At 43.9% G+C, this 25,390-nt stretch overlaps 1 protein-coding gene across 1 annotated transcript in view; it reads left to right on the top strand.

Moving 5' to 3' along the window:
* Positions 1–25,390, top strand: part of atg7 (autophagy related 7) — a 192,780-nt gene that overhangs the window by 51,260 nt on the left and 116,130 nt on the right. The window contains exons 12-14 of the mRNA XM_033037248.1: positions 14,615–14,809; positions 16,709–16,912; positions 18,360–18,475. Coding sequence (XP_032893139.1) covers positions 14,615–14,809; positions 16,709–16,912; positions 18,360–18,475 — 515 coding nt within the window. The remainder of the gene's footprint in view (positions 1–14,614; positions 14,810–16,708; positions 16,913–18,359; positions 18,476–25,390) is intronic.

The following is a 25,390-nucleotide window of genomic DNA, read 5'->3' as shown; positions in this document are numbered from 1 at the left end:
TTCTTTAATTGGGTGAAAAGTAAAGTAGTGACCTGTTCTTGCCCATTTCATTTTGTTTGCAGACTTAAAATGGCTACTGGGCAATTTCACAGGATGCAAATTGCATTTAACATTGTCACTTCAGAATTGTATTCATCCAAATATCCAAGAGCTGAAAGTACTTGTCAGAAGCAAGAATTCAATGTTGCTGGACATTTTATATTTTAAATCCATCTGTCGTTGATTATTTACATTAGAGTCTATTGTAATGGCATTTTTGGCAGCCAACCATAGCTAGCCCTTTAGACACTGCATTGCTTCTGTTCAATTTCAGTACACCATAAATCTTGCTTAATCAACTATTCCTATACCCCAGAAAATTCAGTCACATAACTAAAATGGAAAAAAAATTGAGCCCTTCTGATGAGAAGATTTAATTTAGTCAACCTTCCAAAAGGAAAGCATTTTTTCAAACAGAGCGAAGCTGTTGTGAGTTCAGGTACAAAAGCTAACTCACAGTGGAGGTACCATCTGCCATGGGTGGTGCAAGTCACTCCAGCTGGCATGTTGGTGAAGTCATTGACATTTGCACAGCCGATGTTCTATTTGAAATATACAGAGACGGTAAATCACAACGCCAGTCACCAAGTGCAATGCCACGTTAACCCAGTGCTGCTATTTTGGACAGTTTGGGTCAGAGCTGACACCTTCTCTTCACCTTGCACACCCGAGTGTTGTATTTAGCAGTCAGAAGGAGGAATTTCAGCTGGCTGTCATTGCAATTCTGCCGGTTTCGTTTTCTTTCTAGTTAATTAACATCGCTAACGTCGACAAAAGACGGGCTCAATGAACTTGCCCTTCAAGGCAGCAGCGGAATGAATTGCTTCCCGCTGCGGATAAATTTGTGGGCATTGCCCTTGGATCACCAAAAGAATCGGAAACAAGGATAGAAGGATGAGAGCCTGTGAGAAGAGATTAGATGGGCATTGATTCAAATGCCATTTCAGCCCTGTGTTCTGAAGCATTCTTGCACCACCTCCATGAACTAAATATAAGGACATGTGAAAATCAAAACAAGGTTGCAGATGTTGTAAATCTAATCTAAAAACAGAAAATGTTCGGAATATGCAACTGATCAGGCCGCATCTCATAGTCATACAGTGTGGAAACTGGCCCTTCGGCCCAACTTGCCCAAATTGGCCAACATGTCCCAGCTACACTAGTCCCTCCTGCCTGGGTTTGGCCCATATCCCTCCAAACCTGTCCAATTCATGTCTCCATCTGTGAGAAGAGAAACCAAATTAATGTCTCAGGTTGAAGACAACGATTTTGACGAAGGGTCTTCTACAGATGTTCACTGTGTTTCCCTTCCACAGATGCGGCCTATCTGCTGAGCACCTCAAGCACTATCTATTCTTAGAGAACATGCAATTCTAACAGGAGGATCTTTGAGCCTGCTTGGCCATTCGTCAAGACTATGGTTCATCTTCTACCTCAATACCACTATCTTTAGACCTTGTTTCCCTTGATTTTTAGGGATATATCGATTTCTATTTTGAATGAAATCAAAAAATAGGTCTCCAAACTCTTCAATGCAGAACATTCCAATAATTCATTACCCTCCAAGTGGGAAGAATTTTTTTAAATCTTTTGATGTAAATCTATTCCACCTTATTCAGAGCATTGTGACAACTGGTTCAAACTTCTAAACCAGAGGAAACATTAATTTTGCATCCAACATGTAGCGCCCTGTACGAACTTGTAAATCAATGAGATTAAAGAGAGAGATTTTTCAATGAAATCTCCTCTTGCCTGACTAATCTTGACATTATAAATGAACCTGAGGAAAAGAGTCTTTGAAGACCGAGACCTAAAGGCCCAAACAAAACTGCTGGTCTACAGAGCCGTTGTTCTCTCCACCCTGTTGTATGGAACCGAGTCATGGACCACCTACAGCAGGCACCTGAGAGCCCGGGAAAAATACCATCAAAGATCCTTACCAAAGATTCTGAGGATCAGCTGGGAGGACAAACGCACCAACATCAGCGTTTTGGAGGAAGCCAACATGACCAGCATCACCACCACAATAATGCAGCACCAACTTCGATGGACTGGCCATGTCATCCGCATGTCCAACATGCGTCTCCCTAAACAAATTCTGTAGTGAAGGGGCTCGCCGACCAATTGAAGGAAGGTCGGCGAGCCCCGGCAGGCCAAAGAAACGCTTTAACGACAACATCAAGAATAGTCTGAAAAAATTCCACGTCATAATCGAGCAACTGGGAGCACATTGCACTGGACAGGCACTCCTGGAGGAAATCCATGCAGGAAGGAGCTGCACTTCACGAAATGGAACTACGCTGTGTGGCAGAAACAAAGCAACAGCACTGTAAGGTGAGAGAGAAGGGGGCTCGACGACTACCAACCACCGCCAGTCTCCACTGCCCACGTTTGCACCAAGGTGTGTGGATCGCGGATCGGCCTCTACAGGCATCTGCAGACCCACAAGTAGACGACCCTATGGAGAGGAGAGGACAGTCATACTTGTTTCCAGTGACCGCCGATGATGATGATGTGAGGATGTTGATGATGATATGCCCAGATTACTAAATTTTACCTTGTGCAGTAAGTTTGGAATTGCAAACCAGAGGACATGGGTTTAGGTTGAGGGGATGGGGGAGGGAGGAGAATTAATAGGAACCTGAGAGGTAACATTTACACACAAAGGTTGGTGGGTGTATGGAACAAGCTGTTGGAGGAAGTAGTTGAGGCAGGTACTATTGCAATCTTGAAGAAACATTTAGACAGGTACATAGGACAGGTTTAGAAGGATATGGATCTAACTCAGGCAGGTAAGACTAGTGTAGATTGAACATACTGGCGGTGTGGGCAAGTTGGGCCAAGGGGCCTGTTTCCACACTGTAAGACTCTGCCCAAAATTAATCAAGTGAATCTTGCCTCTGCCGTGTGTGTAACAGCGTTACAGCACTGGTTCCAAATTCTGGACCCTGTCTTCTGGCATTGGCAGTCACCGCCGTCCACTCCCAGTGCCTTTAAAGAGTCTCCATGAAAATCCTCTGTTAATGCGAGTTAAAACCCATCATGAGCTAATGATAACGATCTCGAAGGATAGATGGGAAAAGTATCTGATGAACACACATAATTGTTCTATTAATGCAAGACATAATTTAATTCAATTCAAATTATTACATAGACTATATTATTCAAAAACGAGGTTGAATAAATTTTATCCAAACGTCTCTCCCAGATGCGATAAATGTTTGTTTCAAAACGCTAATATAACACATTCATTTGTAGGATGTACAAAGTTGAATACATTTTGGAGCGATATATTTGATATATTTACAAAGCTTTTCAAGTCAAGAATAGAACCTAAAACGGAATGGATTATATTTGGAATAATAGTAGAAGATATCAATTTAAATAAAGACCAAAACGTTTTTTTAAATTATGGGTTAATAATTGGAAAGAAATTGATACTTAAATTTTGGAAAAATACAACCATACCAACTGTTAAAATGTGGATTAGGAATATGATGGACATAGCACGCCTTGAAGAAATGAGACTCCGACTAATAGATAAATATGACCAATTCTTAAGGAGTTGGTCTCCTTTCATCGACTTTTTGGAATCATGTGATGCAGCGGTACCGTAAAGATTGCTGATTTCAGTTCATGCCGCGGATAGATCTACATCTCCGAATAAAGATTTTAAAATTTCTCTTTTAAGGGGCCTTCTCTCCTATTTCTACTTTCCACTTTTTCTTTTTTTTATATACACACTTCACGTTTTTCTATTCTCTACTATCTATTTTTCCTCTTTTTCCCCTTTCTATTGTTTTCTTTTTCTTGTCTTGCTTACTTCCTTCTCAAAACATAAAACTAGAGGTTGTACATAGAATGGATTACGGTATGACATAGTTGGCACCTAAAATTAGGTTCCACTGTACTGTTTTGTACTGTATTAACTTCTAATAAAATAAACAAAAACAAAAAAATATATATATAAAACCCATCATGACAACAGCAGAATTCTGCAGGAAAAGTAGAACATTTCTCTCCTCCCTCAACATTTAAGCCTCCTGTGCAACAGAAAACCAGAGAACTTGCTCTCTCCTTCCTTGTGACATCCCAAATTCTATCCCAGACCAAAATGTGTTTCACCGTCTGCCTTACCTGCTCCTAGTGGCAGCAGCAGGTTCAGGCAGAGAGTGAAATATTGAGAGGTTGCCTGGCTTTAATATTGCAAGCTAACGTCTACAGATAGGAGGCACTCCTGAAATTCCAGTCACACCATCAATCCCTTCCCCTTGCCACCACCCTGGCAGCAGGTAACAGCTAAGTTAGCAAACAAACGTTGATGAACAGTGAAAGGCCTGGATAGTGATTGTGGAGATGATGTTTCCACTAGTAGGAGAGTCTAGTACCAGAGGCCATAGCCTCAGAATAAAAGGACGTGCTTTTAGAAAGGAGATGACGATTCATTTATTTTGTCAGAGGGTGGTGAATCTGTGGAATTCATTGCCACAGACGGCTATGGAGGCCAAGCCAATGGATATTTCTGAGACGGAGAATAACAGATTTTTGATTAATGGGTCGGGGGTTATGGGGAGAATGCAGGAGAATGGGGTTGCGAGGGGAAGATACATCAGCCATGATTAAATGGCAGAGTAGACTTGATGGGCTGAATGGCCTAATTCTGCTCCTCGACCGTATGAATTATGATTCCCTGGCCACCATCTCCTACTATATTATAACCAAGGACGAAGGACTTCAGCTTTTTTTTTTTTGCAGAAGTGTTTATTAATTAATTTTATTGTTTAATATATATTACCTGTGCAGATTACTGTGTAGCTACGATCTACCTCATTGGGATCCCTTGGACTATCTTTAATCAGACATTGCTGGACTTTATCTTATTCTTTATCAGGACGTTATTCCCTTTATCTTGTATCTTTATACTGTGGATGATTCGATTGTAATCATGTATAGATTCCACTGTTAGCACACCACAAAAATACCTTGGTACACATGACAATAAACTAAACTAACTTATTGTGTTTAGAGGCCTGTTATGCTGCTGCACGTAAGAATTGTATTGCCATATTGTCGTTACATACAGTATGACAACTAAACACTCTTAACATGACTCCTGCGGCTTGTCCTTCCAGTCAGATAGGACACTGCTGGAGTGGTGATGAAAGAATCGGGAATGTTACCTGATGCTATTAGTGTGATCCTGTTATATTTTGTGCATGACTAATCCTCCACTGGAGCAACAGGCAAGGGTTATTCTGTGTATTGCCGTCTCAGCACCTGCTTCAGGGAGATCCACTTTGATCTTTACACAGATTGTTAGCATTAAACATATGTCCATGTCTTAAATGGAAAAAGGGGAACAGCTTTCAGAACAAAAGGAGAAAAGGTATTTAAGAAGTAGCTTTTAACTGGTTGTCATTGAATGATCTCAGAATTATATTTTCATGCTAGTTTAGAGATACAGCACGGAAACAGGCCCTTCGGCCCACCGTGTCCGCGCAGACCAGCGACCCCCGCACATTAACACTATCCTACACCCACTAGGGACAGTTTTTACATTTGTCAAGCCATTTAACCTAAAAACCTGTACGTTTTTGGAGTGGGAGGAAACCGAAGATCTTGGAGAAAACCCACGCAGGTCACGGGGAGAAAATACAAACTCTGCATACACAGCACTCGTAGTCGGGATCGAACCCGGGTCTCCGGCGCTGCATTCACTGTAACGCAGCAACTCCACCGCTGCACCACCGTGACTAATTGCTTTTCACTTTACAGTTTAAAAACTTTAAAACATTTTTTTTACAATATTCTGTTGTGCTGCAGCAAGCAAGAATTTCATTGTCCTATCTGGGCCACATGACAATAAACTCTCTTGACTTGAATAGACTTGACTGTACCTTTTCATACCTCTAGTTTCCCTCGACCCTGACTCTCAGTCTGAAGAAGGGTCTCAACCTAATATGTCGCCTATTCCTTTTCTCCAGAGATGCTGTCTGACCCCCTGAGTTACTCCAGTATTTTGGGTCAATCTTCGGTGTAATATGACTTGCATAAATTGCATCCTTTGTGATCTTTGGAATTCCCAAGAAGCATTGCAACCAGTTTGCCCCTTTGATGCATGATCGTTGCTGTAATGTTGAAAAGAGTAGGTTCCCACAAACAGTAATGCTATAACACGATTCTTTAGTTTGTTTGAGGGATATATATTGGCCACGATGCTCGGGATACCGCACCTGCTTTTCTTCAAAATGGGGTTATTAGAACTGTTTCATTTGCCTGTTGTTGACAGGTACTTGACTTAACAATATCAGTCTTGAAGAATGTTAGCAAGAATGAAGATGAGAACATTGGACAAAGTATAACCTTGCCGCTTATTTTTTGAGAAGGAAGTCCAGCTGTACAGTGAAGCGCTCACTTTATTTGATCATTGAGTAACTAGAATGTAATTTTATTTTGTACAATGTCACATTTTGCACTTGAAATGGTCAAAAGGGAGTAGAAATTCCCGTTTGTATAAATGACACAGGTTTATAAAGTGAGATATAATGGATTTTAACCTTGGCTCTCTGCACTCACTTTTTAGTGTCAGAATTTCATCATTATTTTTCTATGCTGAAAATGGTTGACTTTTTTTTTACGTCATTGATCGTGAAGCAAAGACTGAGTTTATTTAACGCAGTTAAATTTATCTTTTAGTTTGTACCTTTCTAGTTTTCAAAGGTTAAGTGTCTATAAAAAATGATGTGAGTCACTGTGCTGATTTACTGTCATATGCTGTTTAACTCAAGTCCTCTCAGTTATGTCGAGTAACAACATAGTACTATAAAAGATAAATATTATACAAAGCCCCATTGAGTCTCTACGGGGGCCGATTACTAATGTCTCTTTGCTTTTATTAAATGGATTGATTGAAAGATTCAGCCATGGAAAATGGCCCTTCACCTCACCATGTAAAATATAGGTGACAAGATTATTTTTTCCCCAGTGCCTCATCTTCAGTCTCGCTAACATTCAATCCAAAAGATTGTTGTTAAGCCGGGTTCCTGTCAGCTCAGGTGAATATAACAGTTCCTGTGACTCAATTTCATGAATGTATTTTAAAAAAAATCATGATTAGGGGGATTGGTGTCTGCTGTGATTATGCAATAATTTAGATTTGATATTAATCCTTGAAAAATCTCAGTGTTTGGAGAATTATGGTTAAAGGTCAACTCAGAAAAGCACTGGAAAACAAATACAACTGCGGATGCTAGAATGTGGAACACAAACAAAAATGCTGGAAGAACTCCGCTGGTCAAGTAGGATTTGTGAAAAGAGAGTCAATAATTTAGGAGGCAACTGCATGGGTTTTCTCCAGATGCTCCAGGTTTCCTCCCACATCTCAATCAGGAGGAGGCCATTCGACCCTTCGAGCCATTCATTGTGATCATGGCTGATCATTCCCAATCAATAACCCGTGCCTGCCTTCTTCCCATATCCCTTGATTCCACTAGCCCCTAGAGCTCTATCTCACTCTCTTAAATCTATCCAGTGACTTGGCCTTCACTGCCCTCTGTGGTAGGGAATTCCACAAATTCACAACTCTCTGGGTGAAAAAGTTTTTTGTCGCCTCAGTCTTAAATGGCTTCCCCTTTATTCTAAGACTGTGGCCCCTGGTTCTGGACTCGCCCAACATTGGGAACATTTTTCCTGCATCTAGCTTGTCCAGTCCTTTTATAATTTTATATGTGTCTATAAGATCCCACACCCCCTCATCCTTCTAAACTCCAGTGAATACAAGCCTAGCCTTTTCCATCTTTCCTCATATGACATTCCCGCCAGCCCAGGGATCAATCTCGTGAACCTACGCTGCACTGCCTCAATCACAAGGATGTCCTTCCTCAAATTAGGAGACCAAAACTGGACACAATACTCTAGATGTGGTCTCACCAGAGCCCTATACAACTGCAGAAGAACCTCTTTACTCCTATACTGAAATCCTCTTGTTATGAAAGCTTGTTTCCACTTGTATCTCTAAACTAATTAATGATAAAATAAGCCGGAGTAACATTAAGTTACACTTTACATTTTACATGAGAAATAAGTATGTGGAACAATTTTCATCTGCATCCTTTTGGGCTGCTCTCATCAGCCTTGAGATTAAATTCCCCCGCATTTCTAGAGCTTGCACTGTTTACCTGAACTTTCATACTGATCTTTCCCAGATGCTTTATCTCTGTATCCAAACCTGTTTTTTCAGCCTGTGATAATTACCAGACTGGTAAAATCTCTCAATCACGTTTTGCCGCTGGCAAATGCTAAAGTTTGCGCAGCTTGTTTGTATTTCTGAAATTTTCACTGCCAAAAGAAATAATGGAGGTTCATGTGCTACCAGCTCTGTGCAAGAGGTGCTTCAATATGACTGGCGTTGCATAAAAATAGAAGTGGATATGTGACAAATGTACAGTTGCATGGACTTTTCTGTCCAGCCCTGTCCCACTGGACCACCTGCCTGGATTGATTCCTGACTAAATCCATTAAATGGTGGCAAGTTTTGGCCCTAAGCCACTCGTGAGCTCAATAATGCAGCTTGGCCCAGCTTCCCTGAGCATCCCCATTCTTCTGTATCTGACCAATGGCTCCTCTCACCAGTTTTCCAAGCATCACGGTCTGACTTATCTAGAATTCTGCAGTCTATCTAGAGTCTAGATAAATTATCTAGAGTCTGCAGAAGGGTCTCGACCCGAAACGTCGCCTGACTATCGGAGAACTGGGGATGGGGACTGGACATTGTGCCTTCCCCCACAGTGGCAACCACTGTGGGGGGGATGTTTTTTGTTTTTTTTTGTGTGTAAATGATTATTTTATTCTGTGTCCAAGATGGCTGCCGGAAGGGAGAGTGTACGCTGGCGCGCTTTAGCTGCCGCTGCTCTCTCTTCATATTGTGTTTTTGATTTTTGTCTTTGGATTGAATTCTGTCTTTAATTTGTGTACTGGTGATGTCTTTACTATTTATTTCATTCCGCTTACACGTTTTTACTCTATTTGCTAAATTTTGTAAGGTGTCCTTGAGACTCTTGAAAGGCGCCCATAAATAAAATTTATTATTATTATTATTATTATTCCTTCCCTCCATAGACGCTGCCTCACCCGCTGGGCTTCTCCAGCAATTTTTGTCTACCTCAGAATTCTGCAATGTAATTTTTAATATTTAATCTCTATCTTGTTCTTTACCTGTCCAATTTTTGCTATTTTAATCCAAATTTTCTTCTTTGTTTCTTAACTTGTCGTCCTCTATAATTCATTGGAAGGGACCGAAGATAGACACAAAATACTGGGGTAACTCAGCGGGACAGGCAACATCTCTGGAGAGACCCTTCTTCAGGCGTGGTGTCGACCGGAAATGCCCAAGTTACTCCAGCATTTTGTGTCTATCTCCTCTATAATGCATCTGTTTCTTTCACTCATTGAGGAGATGTGCAGTGGATTCCACCATCATGACTCGGTTGGACTATTCCAACAATGTAGGATGAAACCTAAATTGAGTTGTGTTCAAACAAAGTCTAATCAAAGTTGTTCAAGATTTCTTCTATTGATGTTTCCAGAGTTTCTGCAAATTGATGATTACAATTGGGATTTATTCAGAATATCACCGTCAGAATGTCTCTGAAGTACTTTCCTGTATTTTGCAAACTGGTTTTAAAGTGCAAGAATAATTCACTCTATTGTCACATAGATACTGCTACTTTACTAGGTACAGCAAAATTATTTGTAAACAATACGGTAAAATCATACTGCAGTCTGAAGAAGGGTCTCGACCCGACACCTCACTCATTCCTTCTCTCCAAATATACTACCTGTCCCGCTGAGTTACTCCATCATTTTTGTGTCTATCTTTGGTTTAAACCAGCATCTGCAGTTCTTTCCTACACATTTCATTTGCTCCACCCCCATCTCTTTTCCAGCATACTCCTCCCTACTCCATCAGTCTGAAGAGGAATGCGGACATGAAACGTCACCTACCTATTCCCGCCACAGTTGCTGGCTGATCAGCTCAGGTGTTGAGTGTTTTTGACAATGTAACCAACAGGTTAGCTCAAGGGGAAATCATTAGATTCCGTTTGGTGCAACACCTAGAACAGTGAGGCACAGTTGCAACTTGTTTTGGGATAAAGTGGGGAAATGAGGCTTAATTGACTGATTGAAAACGAGTGATTCGACATAAACAGATGTTCTGGTTGTCAGGCAGTAATAATAATAATAATGGATGGGATTTATATAGCGCCTTTCTAATACTCAAGGCGCTTTACATCGCATTATTCATTCACTCCTCAGTCACACTCGGTGGTGGTAAGCTACTTCTGTAGCCACAGCTGCCCTGGGGCAGACTGACGGAAGCGTGGCTGCCAATCTGCGCCTACGGCCCCTCCGACCACCACCAATCACTCACACACATTCACACACAGGCAAAGGTGGGTGAAGTGTCTTGCCCAAGGACACAACGACAGTATGCACTCCAAGCGGGATTCGAACCGGCTACCTTCAGGTTGCCAGCCGAACACTTAGCCCATTGTGCCATCTGTCGTCCCAAGTAACTAGTGGGGAGAGGAAATCGCGGGTTCTGGAAACTGGAGCAACAAACTATCTGTTCTGTCGAGCAGCATCCGTGGTGGAAAATGGACCGTCAACATTTCATCTCTTGGCTGGTCCCACCTCTAGGCTGTCTCCCCTTCCTTGCATATGTCTGGTCTTTTACCCTGTTTAACCCCTCTCTCACCTCTCCTATAAACCCATTGCTCGCCCCAGCTCCAACCCCTCAACCCCAGCCATGTCTTCACCATTTCCTCTGACGTCTTCCTCTCTGTAGCTGCGTGGCCTGTCCTCAGCAGAGGCCTCGGCTTTTGTAACCTGGTAGCTGCACTTCCAACGAGTTCTGGGCTATCATCATGTTGAGCTCTACTTCCGCTGGCTCTGCCTCCATGCCTCTTTCTTTGGCAAGGAGTTGTCATAACTCCTCCTTCCCTTCCCCGCATCCAATCCTACTGAAAAACATTTCTCCCATCTCCAATACTCCTCTTCCTCCTGTGTTCAAGAAGGAACTGCAGATGCTGGAAGATCGAAGGTACACAAAAATGCTGGAGAAACTTAGCGGGTGCAGCAGCATCTATGGAGCGAAGGAAATAGGTGACGTTTCGGGCCAAAACCCTTCTTCAGACTGATGGGGGGGGGGGGGGGGGAGAAGGAAGGAAAAAGGGAGGAGGAGGAGCCCGAGGGCGGGGGGATGGGAGGAGACAGCTCGAGGGTTAAGGAAGGGGAGGAGACAGCAAGTGCTAGCAAAATTGGGAGAATTCAATGTTCATGCCATCCGGACGCAACCTATCCAGGCGGAATATGAGGTGCTGTTCCTCCAATTTCCGGTGTTGCTCACTCTGGCAATGGAGGAGACCCAGGACAGAGAGGTCGGATTGGGAATGGGAGGGGGAGTTGAAGTGCTGAGCCACCGGGAGTTCAGGAAGGTTATTGTGGACTGAGCGGAGGTGTTCGGCGAAACGATCGCCCAACCTCCGCTTAGTCTCACCGATGTAAATCAGCTGACATCTAGAGCAGCGGATGCAGTAGATGAGGTTGGAGGAAATACAGGTGAACCTTTGTCGCACCTGGAACGACTGCTTGGGTTCTTGAATGGAGTCGAGGGGGGAGGTGAAGGGACAGGTGTTGCATTTCTTGCGGTTGCAACGGAAAGTGCCCGGGGAGGGGGTGGTACGGGAGGGAAGGGAAGAATTGACAAGGGAGTTGCGGAGGGAGCGGTCTTTGCGGAAGGCAGACATGGGGGGAGATGGAAAGATGTGGCGAGTGGTGGGGTCACGTTGGAGGTGGCGGAAATGGTGGAGGATTATTTGTTGTATTTGCCGGCTGGTGGGGTGAAAGGTGAGGACTAGGGGGACTCTGCCTTTGTTGCGAGTGCGGGGATGGGGAGAGAGAGCAGTGTTGCGGGGTATGGAAGAGACCCTGGTGCGAGCCTCATCTATGGTGGAGGAGGGGAATGCAGTAGATGAATGCAGTAGAATGCAGCAGTGGAAAACACCAGGGCATCGGAAATGTCCTCGCTCTTCAGGGAACGGGGTCGTTCCAGGTGCGACAAAGGTTCACCTGTATCTCCTCGAACCTCATCTACTGCATCCGCTGCTCTAGATGTCATCGGTGAGACTAAGCGGAGGTTGGGCGATCGTTTCGCCGAACACCTCCGCTCAGTCCGCAATAACCTACCTGAACTCCCGGTGGCTCAGCACTTCAACTCCCCCTTCCATTCCCCATCCGACCTCTCTGTCCTGGGTCTCCTCCATTGCCAGAGTGAGCAACACCGGAAATTGGAGGAACAGCACCTCATATTCCGCCTGGGTAGTTGCGTCCGGATGGCATGAACATTGAATTCTCCCAATTTTGCTAACCCTTGCTGTCTCCTCCCCTTCCTTAACCCTCGAGCTGTCTCCACCCATCCCCCCGCCCTCGGGCTCCTCCTCCTCCCTTTTTCCTTCCTTCTCCCCCCCACCCCCCATCAGTCTGAAGAAGGGTTTCGGCCCGAAACGTCACCTATTTCCTTCGCTCCATAGATGCTGCTGCACCCGCTGAGTTTCTCCAGCATTTTTGTGTACCCTCCTCTTCCTCCTCTTGGACGCCGACTTCTGGCCTTAACCCTTTCACATCCAACTGCCTTTGTAACGTCGACAGTTTTGACTTCACCAGGTCTGAGGATGGGTTCTGACCCGACACATCACCGATCCATTTCTTCAGAGATGCTGCCTGACCCGCTGAGTTATTCCAGCACCTTGTGTCTATTTTTGTAAACCAGCATCTGGAGTTGCAGAGGAATTGTGTAGAGAGATGGACTTGATTTAGCAAATCAGCCATTATCTCATTGAACAGCAAAGCAGACATATAGTGTATTGCTCCCACGTCCAATGGGCTCAAATGCCCACACCATTTGCTACATGGAGCAAGGATTTTCACATCACTTTGTATACGTCCCACAGGAAAATCAACAGAGGAATAATTACAGAACAATTGGGACAGTGTTATTATGCTCTCAAGTTTGTGCCAAATGTGGAATGGTAAATTGGTAATATAGCAGTATAAATGTAAAGAGCCATCAATAACTTCCTGCCTCCTCTTCCTGGGCAAAGCACAAATCACTGTATTTTAGTTGTAATCTTGCCTCCAGCCATCTGTACATTTTTATTGTAGTTCCAAAATCCACACAGCAAGAATGATAATTCCGAATGTATAAAAACCTCATCTCAACTTTATTTTGTTCACAATCAAAGTTCTTTGTTAAAATAAAAAATTCCCTTAATGGCTACTTACTCCCTTCTGAACGAACCAGAACCACCAGCTGTAGTTCATCACGTTGCTGAACTGAGTGATCCACATATCATCATCTACCATTGTCTTTTGTTAACATGTTGCTAGTTTTGTCTTTGAAAGGAAACGTTTCCACCAATTTGCGAAATAATTACGTCCTGAATTCCATCTACTGTCCTTTTACCAACCATTGAGCCGAGGCTTTATAAAATTGATTAAATATTATTATGAGTGAAGACAATTAATCAAATGGAATAAAATTTGTGCCTTGTGAAGAGGCCTGTGTAATGGACTCTTGGTTGCATGTTGATCTGTTAATCCAGTGTATTTGCGAGTGTCCTTTGTATTTTTCATTTTGTAAGGGTGAGCTGGTGACTGCCAGGGCAAAAACCTGGTTGTGTTGCTGGCAAAGTGAGGTGGAATGCATTTAGATATATTAAAATCATTGTCGGGGACATTTTCAAATAAATGTATTCCTTGTCAGTGTATGCTATGCAGTTGTGGCTGGTCCACTCACATCATAGTTGCTGAGGTAGGCTTGTGGTTAGTTGGGAAGAAATTGTTCCTGAACCCCATGGTTCTGGTTTTTGGGTTCCTGTGCCACCTTCCCAATAACAATTGCAAGATGAGTGCATGGCCACGTTGGTGTGTAGGCCTTTGTTATTAGTTGCCTTTTTGAGGCGTAGAAGGGTCTCGACCCGAAACATCATCGATTCTTTCTCTCTGGAGATACTGCCTATTCTGCTGAGTTACTCTGGCAATTTGTGTCTATCTTCGATTTAAACCGATTTGCAGCTTATTCCTACACTTAATATTGACATGCTGATTAAATCCACGATTAGCATTTATTAATTTCCTTCCTGTCCATGGATTTAGATGTATTTCTGGAGATAAAATTGTTTTCGGGGTGGGAGATTGCAGCCTTCACGTGGTCCGCCCTGTTTCGACAAATGCAATCAACCCGGCGTGCAAAATCAAATAAGATCAAATAGAACAAGTTGTCCGGCAACTTTAGGCTGTGCACACCTAGAAGAAGAAGAAGAAATTGTTTTCCAGTCTTGGTTTCTGTAGTCTCTTTCCTGACCTCTTCAACTTTTCTAAGCAGCACTGTGGCAATTTTCAAATATCCTTATGTAAAGTTTTTTTTTGGTTACAGAAAGCTATTCTGTAAACTGTGCTCCATTGCTCAAAATGATGTGAACCCACTGTTTCTGTTTTACCTCTTTTGTCATTGTAGAAGGTGAAAGGATATAACCTCACCATACCAATGCCTGGTCACCCTGTGAATTTTTCTGAGGTGACGATGCAACAGGCGCAGAATGATGTTGAACAACTGGAGAAGCTCATTTGTTCGCATGATGTGATCTTCCTGCTAATGGACACGCGTGAGAGTCGCTGGCTTCCCACGGTCATCGCTGCCAGTCAGCGCAAGGTAATGGGTGTGTGCACTCATTTCACTGCGTATCAGCAGCGACTCGGGGACAAATCTACATATGGCTTGTCTAAAATTCATTTTTTAAAGTATCAACATAATCTAACAAGTTTTTGCAAATAAAAACATATATTCCATTCAAATCACAAAGATGCAGGAGACTGTAGGTCCAGGAATCTTGCACACAAAAAACAAATTGCTGGAGGAAAGCAGATGATCAAGCAATAACTGTAGAGGGAAATAGACAGATGACATTTCATGTCAGAACCTTTCTTCAAGACCAAAGAAGGATCCCGACCCGAAACATCGTCCGTCGGTTTCTCTTCACAGATCCTGCCCGATCTGAGTTTTTACAGCGGGTTGTTTTATTTGCATTTAATCCATGGTTTATTTTTTTGCCCCATGTACTGAAGTTGCTGACTGCAGAAACATGACCATACATTTCAGTGGTAATTTGTGTGAGAGTCTCTCTCTCGTGCCTTCCTCGTGCTTAAACTGAGGGAGCCCTTGCCTTTAAATCTCATCAATATTATCAGGGCTATCCCTGATTACTTTCCATCATGACTATCCTTTAAAGTAACGTATCCTACTCTGTAGCCATGTCTTTGTAATGGCTAGTTAACCAATGTCATGATGTCTATTTGTGCTATTATTTGATCTACCTTGTTCCAGAACCCTTGCGCATTCTTGTGCATCCAAAACAAGAATCATGTTTTTTGGTTTTAATTTAATATTCCCTAATGTACCTTGAGCATTGATGTCCTATTATCATTTTTAAATGCCTGTACCTGTTAAGTGGCCTACCAGCGAGCTTGGAGCGCCGTTTCTTGGCGGGAACCACCCAGCACCTCGGCCTGCGTGGCGGCACTGCATTGGAGCGCTGGAGCGCTGGAGCGGAGCGGGCGATGCCTTGCCTGGGTCGCCGCGCTGGAGCTCTGGCGAGCTGGACCGCCGTAAGCAACATCTCCGGGCTGCGGGTTTGCGGAGCGGAGAGGCGGCGTGCGGAGAGGCGGCGTGCGTAGAGGCGGCAAGGCGGCAGTGAGGAGAGCGGGCGCCGACTTTCATCTGGAGCCTAGGAGCGCCAAATCGGCGCGGCCTTGTCGGCTTCGGCAGCCGCGGGCTCCAACCAAGAAGCGGCCGTTCCAGGTGGCCCAGCCGCCGAAAGGACTCTCCCGACGCCGGGGCAAGACCACCTGGTGAGAACGGCCAGGGACATCGGGCCTCCGTAGAGGCAACTGCGGTGGCCCCAATAGGCCTGACTTTGGGGTGAACATGGGGTGGGGACTGGACATTGTGCCTTCCTCCACAGTGCTATCCACTGTGGGGGGATGATTTTTTTTTGTCTAACTGTAGTCTTGTAGGTCTGTGTCCAAGATGGCTGCCGTGAAGAGAGAGTGGACGCTGGCACGATTTGGTTGCCGCTGCTCTCTCTTCACACTGTGTTTTTGATTTTCTGTTTTTGGATTGAATTCTGTTTTTAATTTGTGTCATTGTGATGTCTTTAATTACTTGTTTTACTCCGATTATATGTTTTTATTCCGATTACTATGTAAGGTGTCCTTGAGATTTTGTATGAAAGGCGCCCATTAAATAAAATTTATTATTATTAAGTGACCTGTTTTAGTGCCCCATGTGTTTCCTTGTAAAATTAGAAAGGTATATTGTATGAATTATAGCTGCAACTTGAAATGTTTATACGATTAGTGATTTTCTGGGGATTTTCTGGTAGATCCGTGTAATTCATTTAATAACGTTTAAAATCTATTACATAAAACATGCAGATATTTTCTGCATCTGGTTCCTAATTTGTCAAAAGCCATAATATAAATTTAGTACCAAAGGAAGTGTGAATATGAAAGGTGGGAATCAAATGCAAATTAAACGTGTTTTTGTTTCTAGTTGGTTATTAATGCAGCTTTGGGGTTCGATACATTTGTTGTGATGAGACACGGTCTGAAGAAGCCCAAGCAGGAGTGTGGAGAACCTGCTTCAGCTGCCGCTGCCTCTGTTCCATCCTCTGTGATGGGCTCTTCACTCTTCTGCAACATTCCTGGCCACAAGCTGGGCTGCTACTTCTGTAATGATGTGGTAGCACCTGGAGATGTGAGTAATGTGTGGAACTATTATTTCTGCTAGAGCACAGTACAGGGAAAATTAGATTAGAAGTTGGAACTGGAATTTGTTAGAATTTGAAGCATGTGCAGGAAGGGAAGACAATTAGGTTGAAGACCTTATCAGCCCCATCTGCAGATTTTATTAATTTTATGTGAGTCGTTAGTGGCTAGCTTTTATTTCAGCTCTATTCTACCATTTTGTTTCTTGATGCCAAAATACTTAAATTATAAAACTACAAAATTAAAATAGTTGCAATGCTTTAATCTAGAACATAAAAATTACAATGTTTACACGTGTTTAAATCTTTGCTTTGGAATTGTGATCTTTAGAAAGCAAAATAAAGCAGTATAACCCTTCCCTCAAAATTGAGCAAGAAGGGAAGGTGATGGTAAAGGGCCTGTCCCACTTTCCCGAGTTATTCACAAATTCTCCTGATTTATTCACGAATTCTCCCGAGTTTTCAAACTCACAAAATGTTTGTAACGAGTCCGTAGGAGTCCGTGGATATATCGTAGCGGCTCGTTAAGCCATCCGCAGGTACTCGGGACTTTTTTCATCAGGCCGAAAAAACTTCCCGACTTACCTGATGCCCCGAGTACCTACGGCGGGCATAACGAGCCGCTACGATATATCCACGGACTCCTACGGACTCGCTACGAACATTCTGCGAGTTTGAAAACTCGGGAGAATTTGTGAATAACTCAAGAGAATTCGTGAATAACTCGGGAAAGTGGGACAGGCCCTTAAAGATTCGGATTTGAACTTTAAAGCGAGTTTGTAAAAACCTTTTTGTTCTATGCACTTGTTAATTGCTTCAATGATTATAGAACATTACTATATCTAGTTATGCATCGTGATCAAGAGAGACTGCAATGCAGAAGCATATAATTTGTTCACTGTGCTTATTCAGTTTTAGAATTCCACTTACTGCATATACAGATTTATCCTTGTTGCTGTGTGGAATATGAAACAGAAAGTTTTTTATCTAAATTACCCCATTGAGGAAATGTTATAATTTTACCTGATGATCTGGACATGGAGCCATTTTATTTAATTTTGAACAGAATTGGCCACAGTCTGATGGAACCCCAGTGTATTCATCATAACGGGGCTGGTGTCTGTTGGCCCCATGTGTACCTAGACTGATTTTTTGACCACTAAAAGAAGGCCACAGGTAAAGACAGGTGACAGGAGGGAAATAGAATTGTTAAACTTGCGTTGTTGAGCTTCTGCACTGCCCAGAGGTCAGGTGAAGACAGCAGGTGAACTTGCAGCCTTTTGGAGAATGATGCATGCTGCACAAGTCGAAGGGTATTATGTTTCTCTTAATCGTGGTGTAAAAAATAAAATCCTTGCTGCCATCCTAAAACTATGTTGACTGCTAATAATTAACTGGCAGGCATTTTGTCACTGTTGTGCTTCGATGTATTTGCAGTCAACGAGAGACCGCACACTGGACCAACAATGTACAGTGAGTCGTCCTGGCTTAGCCATGATAGCTGGAGCACTTGCGGTGGAGCTGATGGTTTCTATACTGCAACATGCTGAAGGGTAAGCAGAAACATTGATATAGAGTTCCAATTTTAACAGAGTAACACTGTAACTAAAGAAAGAATGGGTGACGTTTCAGGTCGAGTCCCTTCTTCAGAAGAAGGGTCTTGACAAAAAATGTCACCCATTCCTTCTCTCCAGCATGTCCTGCTGAGTTACTCCAGCATTTTGTGTCCATCTTCGATTTAAACCAGCATCTGCAGTTCCTTCCTCAAGTTCAAGTTTGTGTTTATTGTCACTTAACACAGTGAAATTTGAGTTACCATGTAACCATCCTACACTGTAACTAAAGAGTTTATCTAGACTTTGTGTGTCATTCTAGAGATATCAAAATATTGAACTACAGTCATTTGTATTCATTTGAAGGCACCTCAATGTAATTTGCAGTTACTGGAGCAAAATATTTGAAAGAGCAATATGCCTAAAGACCTTGCCAGAGAGAAGTTCCAAAGAAGAGCTTAAAGAAGGCTAGAAAAATAAAGAAGTTGAATAGTTTTGCAACTTCTTACATGATAACTAATTTTATAGCGCATCTGAATGCCTACAAAATTTAAATAATAAGTATCATTAAATATTTTTTTCTTGTTTCAGAGGAAGTGGGTTTAGATTAGTTTTAGTGTAAATTAGAGATACAGCGCAGAAACAGTCCCAACGGCCCACTGAGTCCGCACTGACCAGCCATCCCCGCACACTAGCACTATCCTACACATACAAGGCACAAGTTACAATTTTTGCCAAAGCCAATTAACCTACAAACCTGTGCGTCTTTGGAACGTGAGAGGAAACCGGAGCACCCAGGGAAAACCCACACGGTCACGGGGAGAACGTACAAACTCCATACAGACAGCACCGGCAGGGTGTTTACTACTGGTTTACAGTTAACTAGATCAGTAAAATTCACTGTATTAGTATTTCTTGTATTTTTTTTAATTTCTTTGTCTTCAGAGTGAAGTAGGTTGATCTGAACATCATGTCTGCACTTGTTTCTGCTGCACATGTGCAAACTTGATTAACACAAGGCCTGTTCACTCTTTGTCTCTTTCAATATTTGTTTTCACAATTTCTAAAGATTGAGTCGAGTCGATAGTAAAGAAAGCAAATGCAATGCTGGCATTTATTTTGAGTGGGGTTGTATACAAAAACAGGCTTTATAATGTGCTAGGCTGGCCAAATTTGGAATATTGTGAGCAGTTTTTGGCACCATATCTGAAGAAGGATGTGCTGGCTCTGGAGAGGGTCCAGAGGAGGTTTACAAGAATGATCCCAGAAATGAGTAGGTTAACATAGGATGAGCGTTTGTCGGCACTGGGCCTGTACTCACTGGTTTAGAAGAATGAGGGGGGACCTCATTAAATGTACAGAATAGTGAAAGGCTTGGATAGAGTGGATGTGGAGAGGATGTTTACACTAGTGGGAGAGTCTAGGACTCGAGGTCTTAGCCTCAGAACTGAAAGACGTTCTTTTAGGAAGGAGATGAGGTGAGATTTCTTTAGTCAGATGGTGGTGAATCTGTGGAATTCTTTGCCACCGAAGGCTTTAGAGGCCGTCAGTGGATATATTTAAGGCAGAGATAGATAGATTCTTGATTACTACTGGTGTCAGAGGATATGGGGAAGGCAGAAGAATGGAGTTAGGAGAGATAAATCAGCCATTATTGAATGGCGGAGTAAACGTGATGGGCCAAATGGCCTAATTCTGCTCCTATCACTATGATCTTATGGTTAGCTTTAACCTTGAATTAATAAAGATTTTTTCCTACTATCTTTAATTATTTTGATAAATGCCCTAAATTTATGCTTCTTTACTGCATCACCAGCCATTGAAAGTAGTTTATTATAATTTACCTCATCGTAACTTCCATATTCTCAAAGTTGTCAGGTCATCCCTCAACGTTCTGTCCAATGGAATAAAGCTCAACTTTTCATAACTCTATTCATTCCTTGCTCCTGGAACAACCAAAGTGGGCCAGACCTGATTATTCTGTGTTCCTGGAATAAGATTAAGGTTCAAGAGTCAAGAAAGTCGAGAGTGTTATATTGTCATGTGTCCCAGATATAACAATGAAATCCTTACTTGCAGCAGAACAACAGAATATGTAAACATAGTACAGGTGCACAACCTTTTATCCGAAATTCCAGAAACCGAAAAGCTCCGAAAATCGGACATTTTCGGTCCTGGAAAAAAGGGAGGGTATATCGCCCGGGAGAGTAGGAATCCCTAGACCTAGTACAGTGAACGTCCACCAAGGGTAGCCCGGAGAGGTCCCGCGGTCACCTCTCCGGGTGACCCTCGGTGGACGCTCACTGAGCTAGGTCTAGGGATTCACAAAAATGCTGGAGAAACTCCGCGGGTGCAGCAGCATCTATGGAGCGAAGGAAATGGGTAACGCTTCGGGCCGAAACCCTTCCTCAGACTGCCCTATCAGTCCCCCCTATCAGTCTGAGGAAGGGTTTCGGTAAAGGGTGGGGAGAGAAGGGAAAAGAGAGAGGAAGGATCTGCCGGACATGCTGTGTGTGTGTGTGTCTGTGTTTGTTTGGCGGAGTCTGAGGGGAGAAACGCCGGCACTAAAAGCGAGCGAACGCGCGGACAGAGCGGACAAAAGCAACGATCATAGGTCGGAATAGGTGACCAAAGATCTTTGTAGGTGACATTTCGGGTCGAGACCCTTCTTCTGACTGACTCAGGGGAAAGAGGAGCAAGAGCTATGGACGGTACTAAGGACAAGTGAATGGAAGATATGCCGATATCTCCCGTTTCCCTTTCCCTTGACTATCAGTCTGAAGAAGGGTCTCGACCCGAAATGTCTACCAACGCCGCTCTATGAACGTTGCTTTCGTCCGTCTGTCCACGCGTTCGCTCGCTCTTGGTGCCGGCGCTTCTCCCTCATGGCAGCTATTGAAAAAGTCGACCCGAAATATCACCTATTTCCTCCTATTATCACGTATTCCTCATCAGAGATGCAGCCTGATCCGCTGATTTACTCCAGCCTTTTGTGTCTGTCTTCGGTTTAATCAGCATCTGCAGTATGTGCCGTTTAAAAAGTACAAGGCATGTGCCGTTTAAAAAGGAAGTGATAAAAAACATTTAAAACATTTAACAACACCTAAACTGTTCCCCCGCAACGCTGCGAGAGGCATAACTGAAGTCGGGTCGGGGTTACTGAAATGACGGAGGTTACGCTCCGGTGCGGACTACGCGTCACTTCATTGTATTTCGCAGGAGTGGACCATCTTGCTCGCTATAAGATCTTTGCTCCAATTGATTTGATTACTCTAGCGCGGGGCCCCCTTAGGCACGGGGCCCAATTGGGAGAAATAGGTCCTATCGGCTAAAGGCCGGCCCTGACCGGGTAACTGCCGGGATCGAGGCGCAAACTCACGACCTTGCGGCCACGAGCCGAGCACTCTACCACTCAGCCACATGTTAAAATCTACGCTAAAAACCTTCCGTTCGGAAAACCGAAAAATCCCGAAATCCGAGAAGTGTCTGGTCCCAAGGCTTTCGGATAAAAGGTTGTGCACCTGTACATTGAAAACAATATAATAGACGAGAGAGAGAAAAAAGTTCAGTGTGTGTATATATACACATACTCACAAATACACACATATATAGATCATATATATATATATATGTGTGTGTGTGTATTTGTGAGTATGTGTATATATAGAACCTGATAGTTGGAGAAAAGTAGCTCTTTCAGAGATACAGTGCGGAAACAGACATTTCAGCCTACCATGTCTGTGCCGACCAGCGATCCCCATACACTAGCACTATCCTAAACACTAGGGACAATTTACGATCTTTACCGAAGCCAGTAAGCTTACAAACCTGTGCGTCTTTGGAATGTGGAAGGAAACTGGAGCACCCGGAGAAAAACCTACGGTCACAGGGAGAACGTACAAACTCCGTACAGACACCACCCTAGTCAGGATCGAACCCGGGTCTCTGGTGGTGTAAGGCAGCAACTCTACCATTGTGCCACTATGCCGCCGCCACCACGCTCAGCTCTTCCTGAACATGGTGTTGTGAGACTTCAGGCTTCTGTGCCTCCGAACCGTTGTTGGCGCTGAGAAAAGCAGCATGGCCTGGGTAGTCATCATTCTTGATGATAGACACCACTTTCTTGAGGTGGCACCTCGTGTAGATGTTTTTAATGGAAGGGATGCTGTGCCCAACACACTGTGCAGCCTCTTGCATTCCTCTGCATTGGAAATGCCAAACCAGGGCATTAATGCAACCAGTCAGAATAGTTTTATACTATCTGTGATAAGTGCATCTGTGAAAAGTTGTGTATTCGATGACTTGCAAAATCCTTTCCAAATTCTAAGAAAGTATAGACACTGGCATGGTAGACGAAAATGGTGGAGAAACTCAGTGGGTGAGGCAGCATCTATGGAGCGAAGGAAATAGACAACATTTCCGGCCGAAACCCTTCTTCAGACCGAAATGTTTCAGCCCGAAACGTTGCCTATTTCCTTCGCTCCATAGATGCTGCCTCACCCGCTGAGTTTCTCCAGCATTTTCGTCTACCATGCCAGTGTCTATACTTTCTTAGAATTTGGAAAGGATTTTGCGGTGCCCTTTTTGTAATTTTGGATATTAATTCTATTGTAATCACCAGTTGTTTCTGCTGAACCAGTCTTTCACCCAGCACCCTCCAACAAACCAACCTTACACTTTGTACCATCATTCATTTTACTGTTTGATCTCTTCTGCCTTTCCCTTTTTGCTCTTTCCCATTTGTGATGAAAAGCCATCTGCCTGAAACAACAATCCTGCTTTTCTCTGTAGCTGCTGCCTAACACGCTGGGTTTTTCCAGCGTTTTCTGCTTTTAATTGAATTGAATTGAATTGAATCCCTTTATTGTCATTCAGACCTTACGGTCTGAACGCAATTTCGTGCCTGCAGTCATACATACATCATACAATAATAAACAACAGTAAACACAAATTAACGTCCACCACAGTGTATCCACCAAGCACCTCCTCACTGTGGTGGAGGCAAAAAATCTTAGGGTTACTGTCTCTTCCCTCCTCTTCTCCCTCTGCGCTGAGGCGATTCCCCACCGGGCGATGGCACAACAGTCCCGCGGCTCACCGAACCCCGCAACGGGCCAGCTCAAACACCGCGGCCCGGGGGTGGTCGAAGCTGCCGCCCTCCAGTCCAGCATACGCAGCCGCTGGCCCGCGGCTGAACCCAGGACTCAGGTCACCGCCGCCAGAACGCCGTCCCAGCCACCGGAGCACCGTTCCAGCCCCGAGCCGGATCGCCCTAACGTGAGTGCCGTTCCTCCCTCGAGCTGGGCCACTCCGACGGGAGTACCGTTCCTCCCTCGGGCTGGGTCACTCCAACGGGAGTGCCGTTCTCCCTCGGGCTGGGCCACTCCGACGGGAGTGCCGTTCCTCCCTCGGGCTGGGCCACTCCGACGGGAGTGCCGTTCCTCCCTCGGGCTGGGCCACTCCGACGGGAGTGCCGTTCCTCCCTCGGGCTGGGCCACTCCGACGGGAGTGCCACAGCCCCTCGCGGGAGAGTCTCGGCCCCTCGCCAGGCCGTCCTCACGGGAGCGCAGTTCCAGCCCCGAGCTGGGCCGCCCTCACGGGAGCGAGCCCAGGGCAAGTCCTGACTGGCTGCCTCCAGAGTCCCGAGGTCGCCAGCTCCGCCATTAGGTCTCAGCGCAGACGGAGGCAGAGAGGGGAAAAAGTCGTATTCCCCCCAAGGGTGAGACAGCAAACCCCGTTTCAACCCCCCACCCCCCCCCCCCCCCCCCCCACATAAACACAACCTAAAAAACAAAAACGCAACTACACAAAACGAAAAAAAACAACACAAAAAAGTAAAGACTAACGGACTGCAGGCGAGCCACAGCCGTTCCCAGCGCCGCCACTTCCGGAAAAATCTGGATATTTATCAGTTCCTATATTTAGCTTTTGCACATTTACTTGGTAGGCTTTGTACTTTAAAAGCTTGATAAAAATATAAGATTCTTCACAGCATTTCAAGCAGACTTCACCATAAACTACTGAAGAAAATATTAGATTAGATGATCAAAGGCTTTGTCAAAGAGCTACCTTCCAGTGTCTTAAAAGAGGAGATGGGCAGAGAGTTTAAAAGAAGGAATTCTAGCACTGAGGAATTTGACAAAATATAATTAACAATTGTAGAACATATAATTCGGGGACTAATTTTAAGAGGCTTGAACTGAAGGTGGGCAAATATCTAGATTATAAATTGGAGGTGAATACAAAAAAAGGACAAGATGGAATTATGGAGAAATTATAGATGGGGGAGTTGATTTGATTTTTGTTTTAATCACGTTACATTCAACAATGATATATTTTGAGTTGTGACACTGTGACTGCAGAATAAACCTAACTCAGATATTTATATTCTGAGGATATTGGACATCAGTTTGGAAGGTTACCTTTTGTTCAAGAAATAAGGAGAGGTAATGAAGTTGGAGATGGGAATGTAGACACAGGGAACTGCAAATGCTGATTTATGGGGGGGGGGGGGGGGGGGGGGCACAAGGTGCTGGAGTGACTCGGTGAGTCAGGCTGCATCTTTGGGTTACATTTCGGATCAGAATCCTTTTGAAGACTAGATTGAAGAAAGGTCGTAACCCAAAACATCTCCTTTCTATATCATCCAGAGATGCTGCCTGATCTGCTGAGTTACAAGAACGCTGTGCTTTTTTTGGAGATGAGAATGTTTTATAAAGATGGTTGATTGGTGAAGAGACCGCTGACAGCATATTTGAAAGAGAAGACCTTTAACAGAACACAGAGTGATATTAACCAATTTGAGGCCCAGGAATGAAAGTTGGGTGACTTTAGGTAGTTCATAAATTGCAATATGGAGAAGGAGGAAGAGGCGTTGGGAAAGCACGAGAGGCATTGGGACGGAATGAGATGAGT

The sequence above is a fragment of the Amblyraja radiata genome, chromosome 18 (genome assembly GCF_010909765.2).
Source record: "Amblyraja radiata isolate CabotCenter1 chromosome 18, sAmbRad1.1.pri, whole genome shotgun sequence".
NCBI lineage: Eukaryota > Metazoa > Chordata > Chondrichthyes > Rajiformes > Rajidae > Amblyraja > Amblyraja radiata.
Note: the sequence above shows the minus strand (reverse complement) of the source record. Positions and strands in the feature narration are given on the sequence as shown.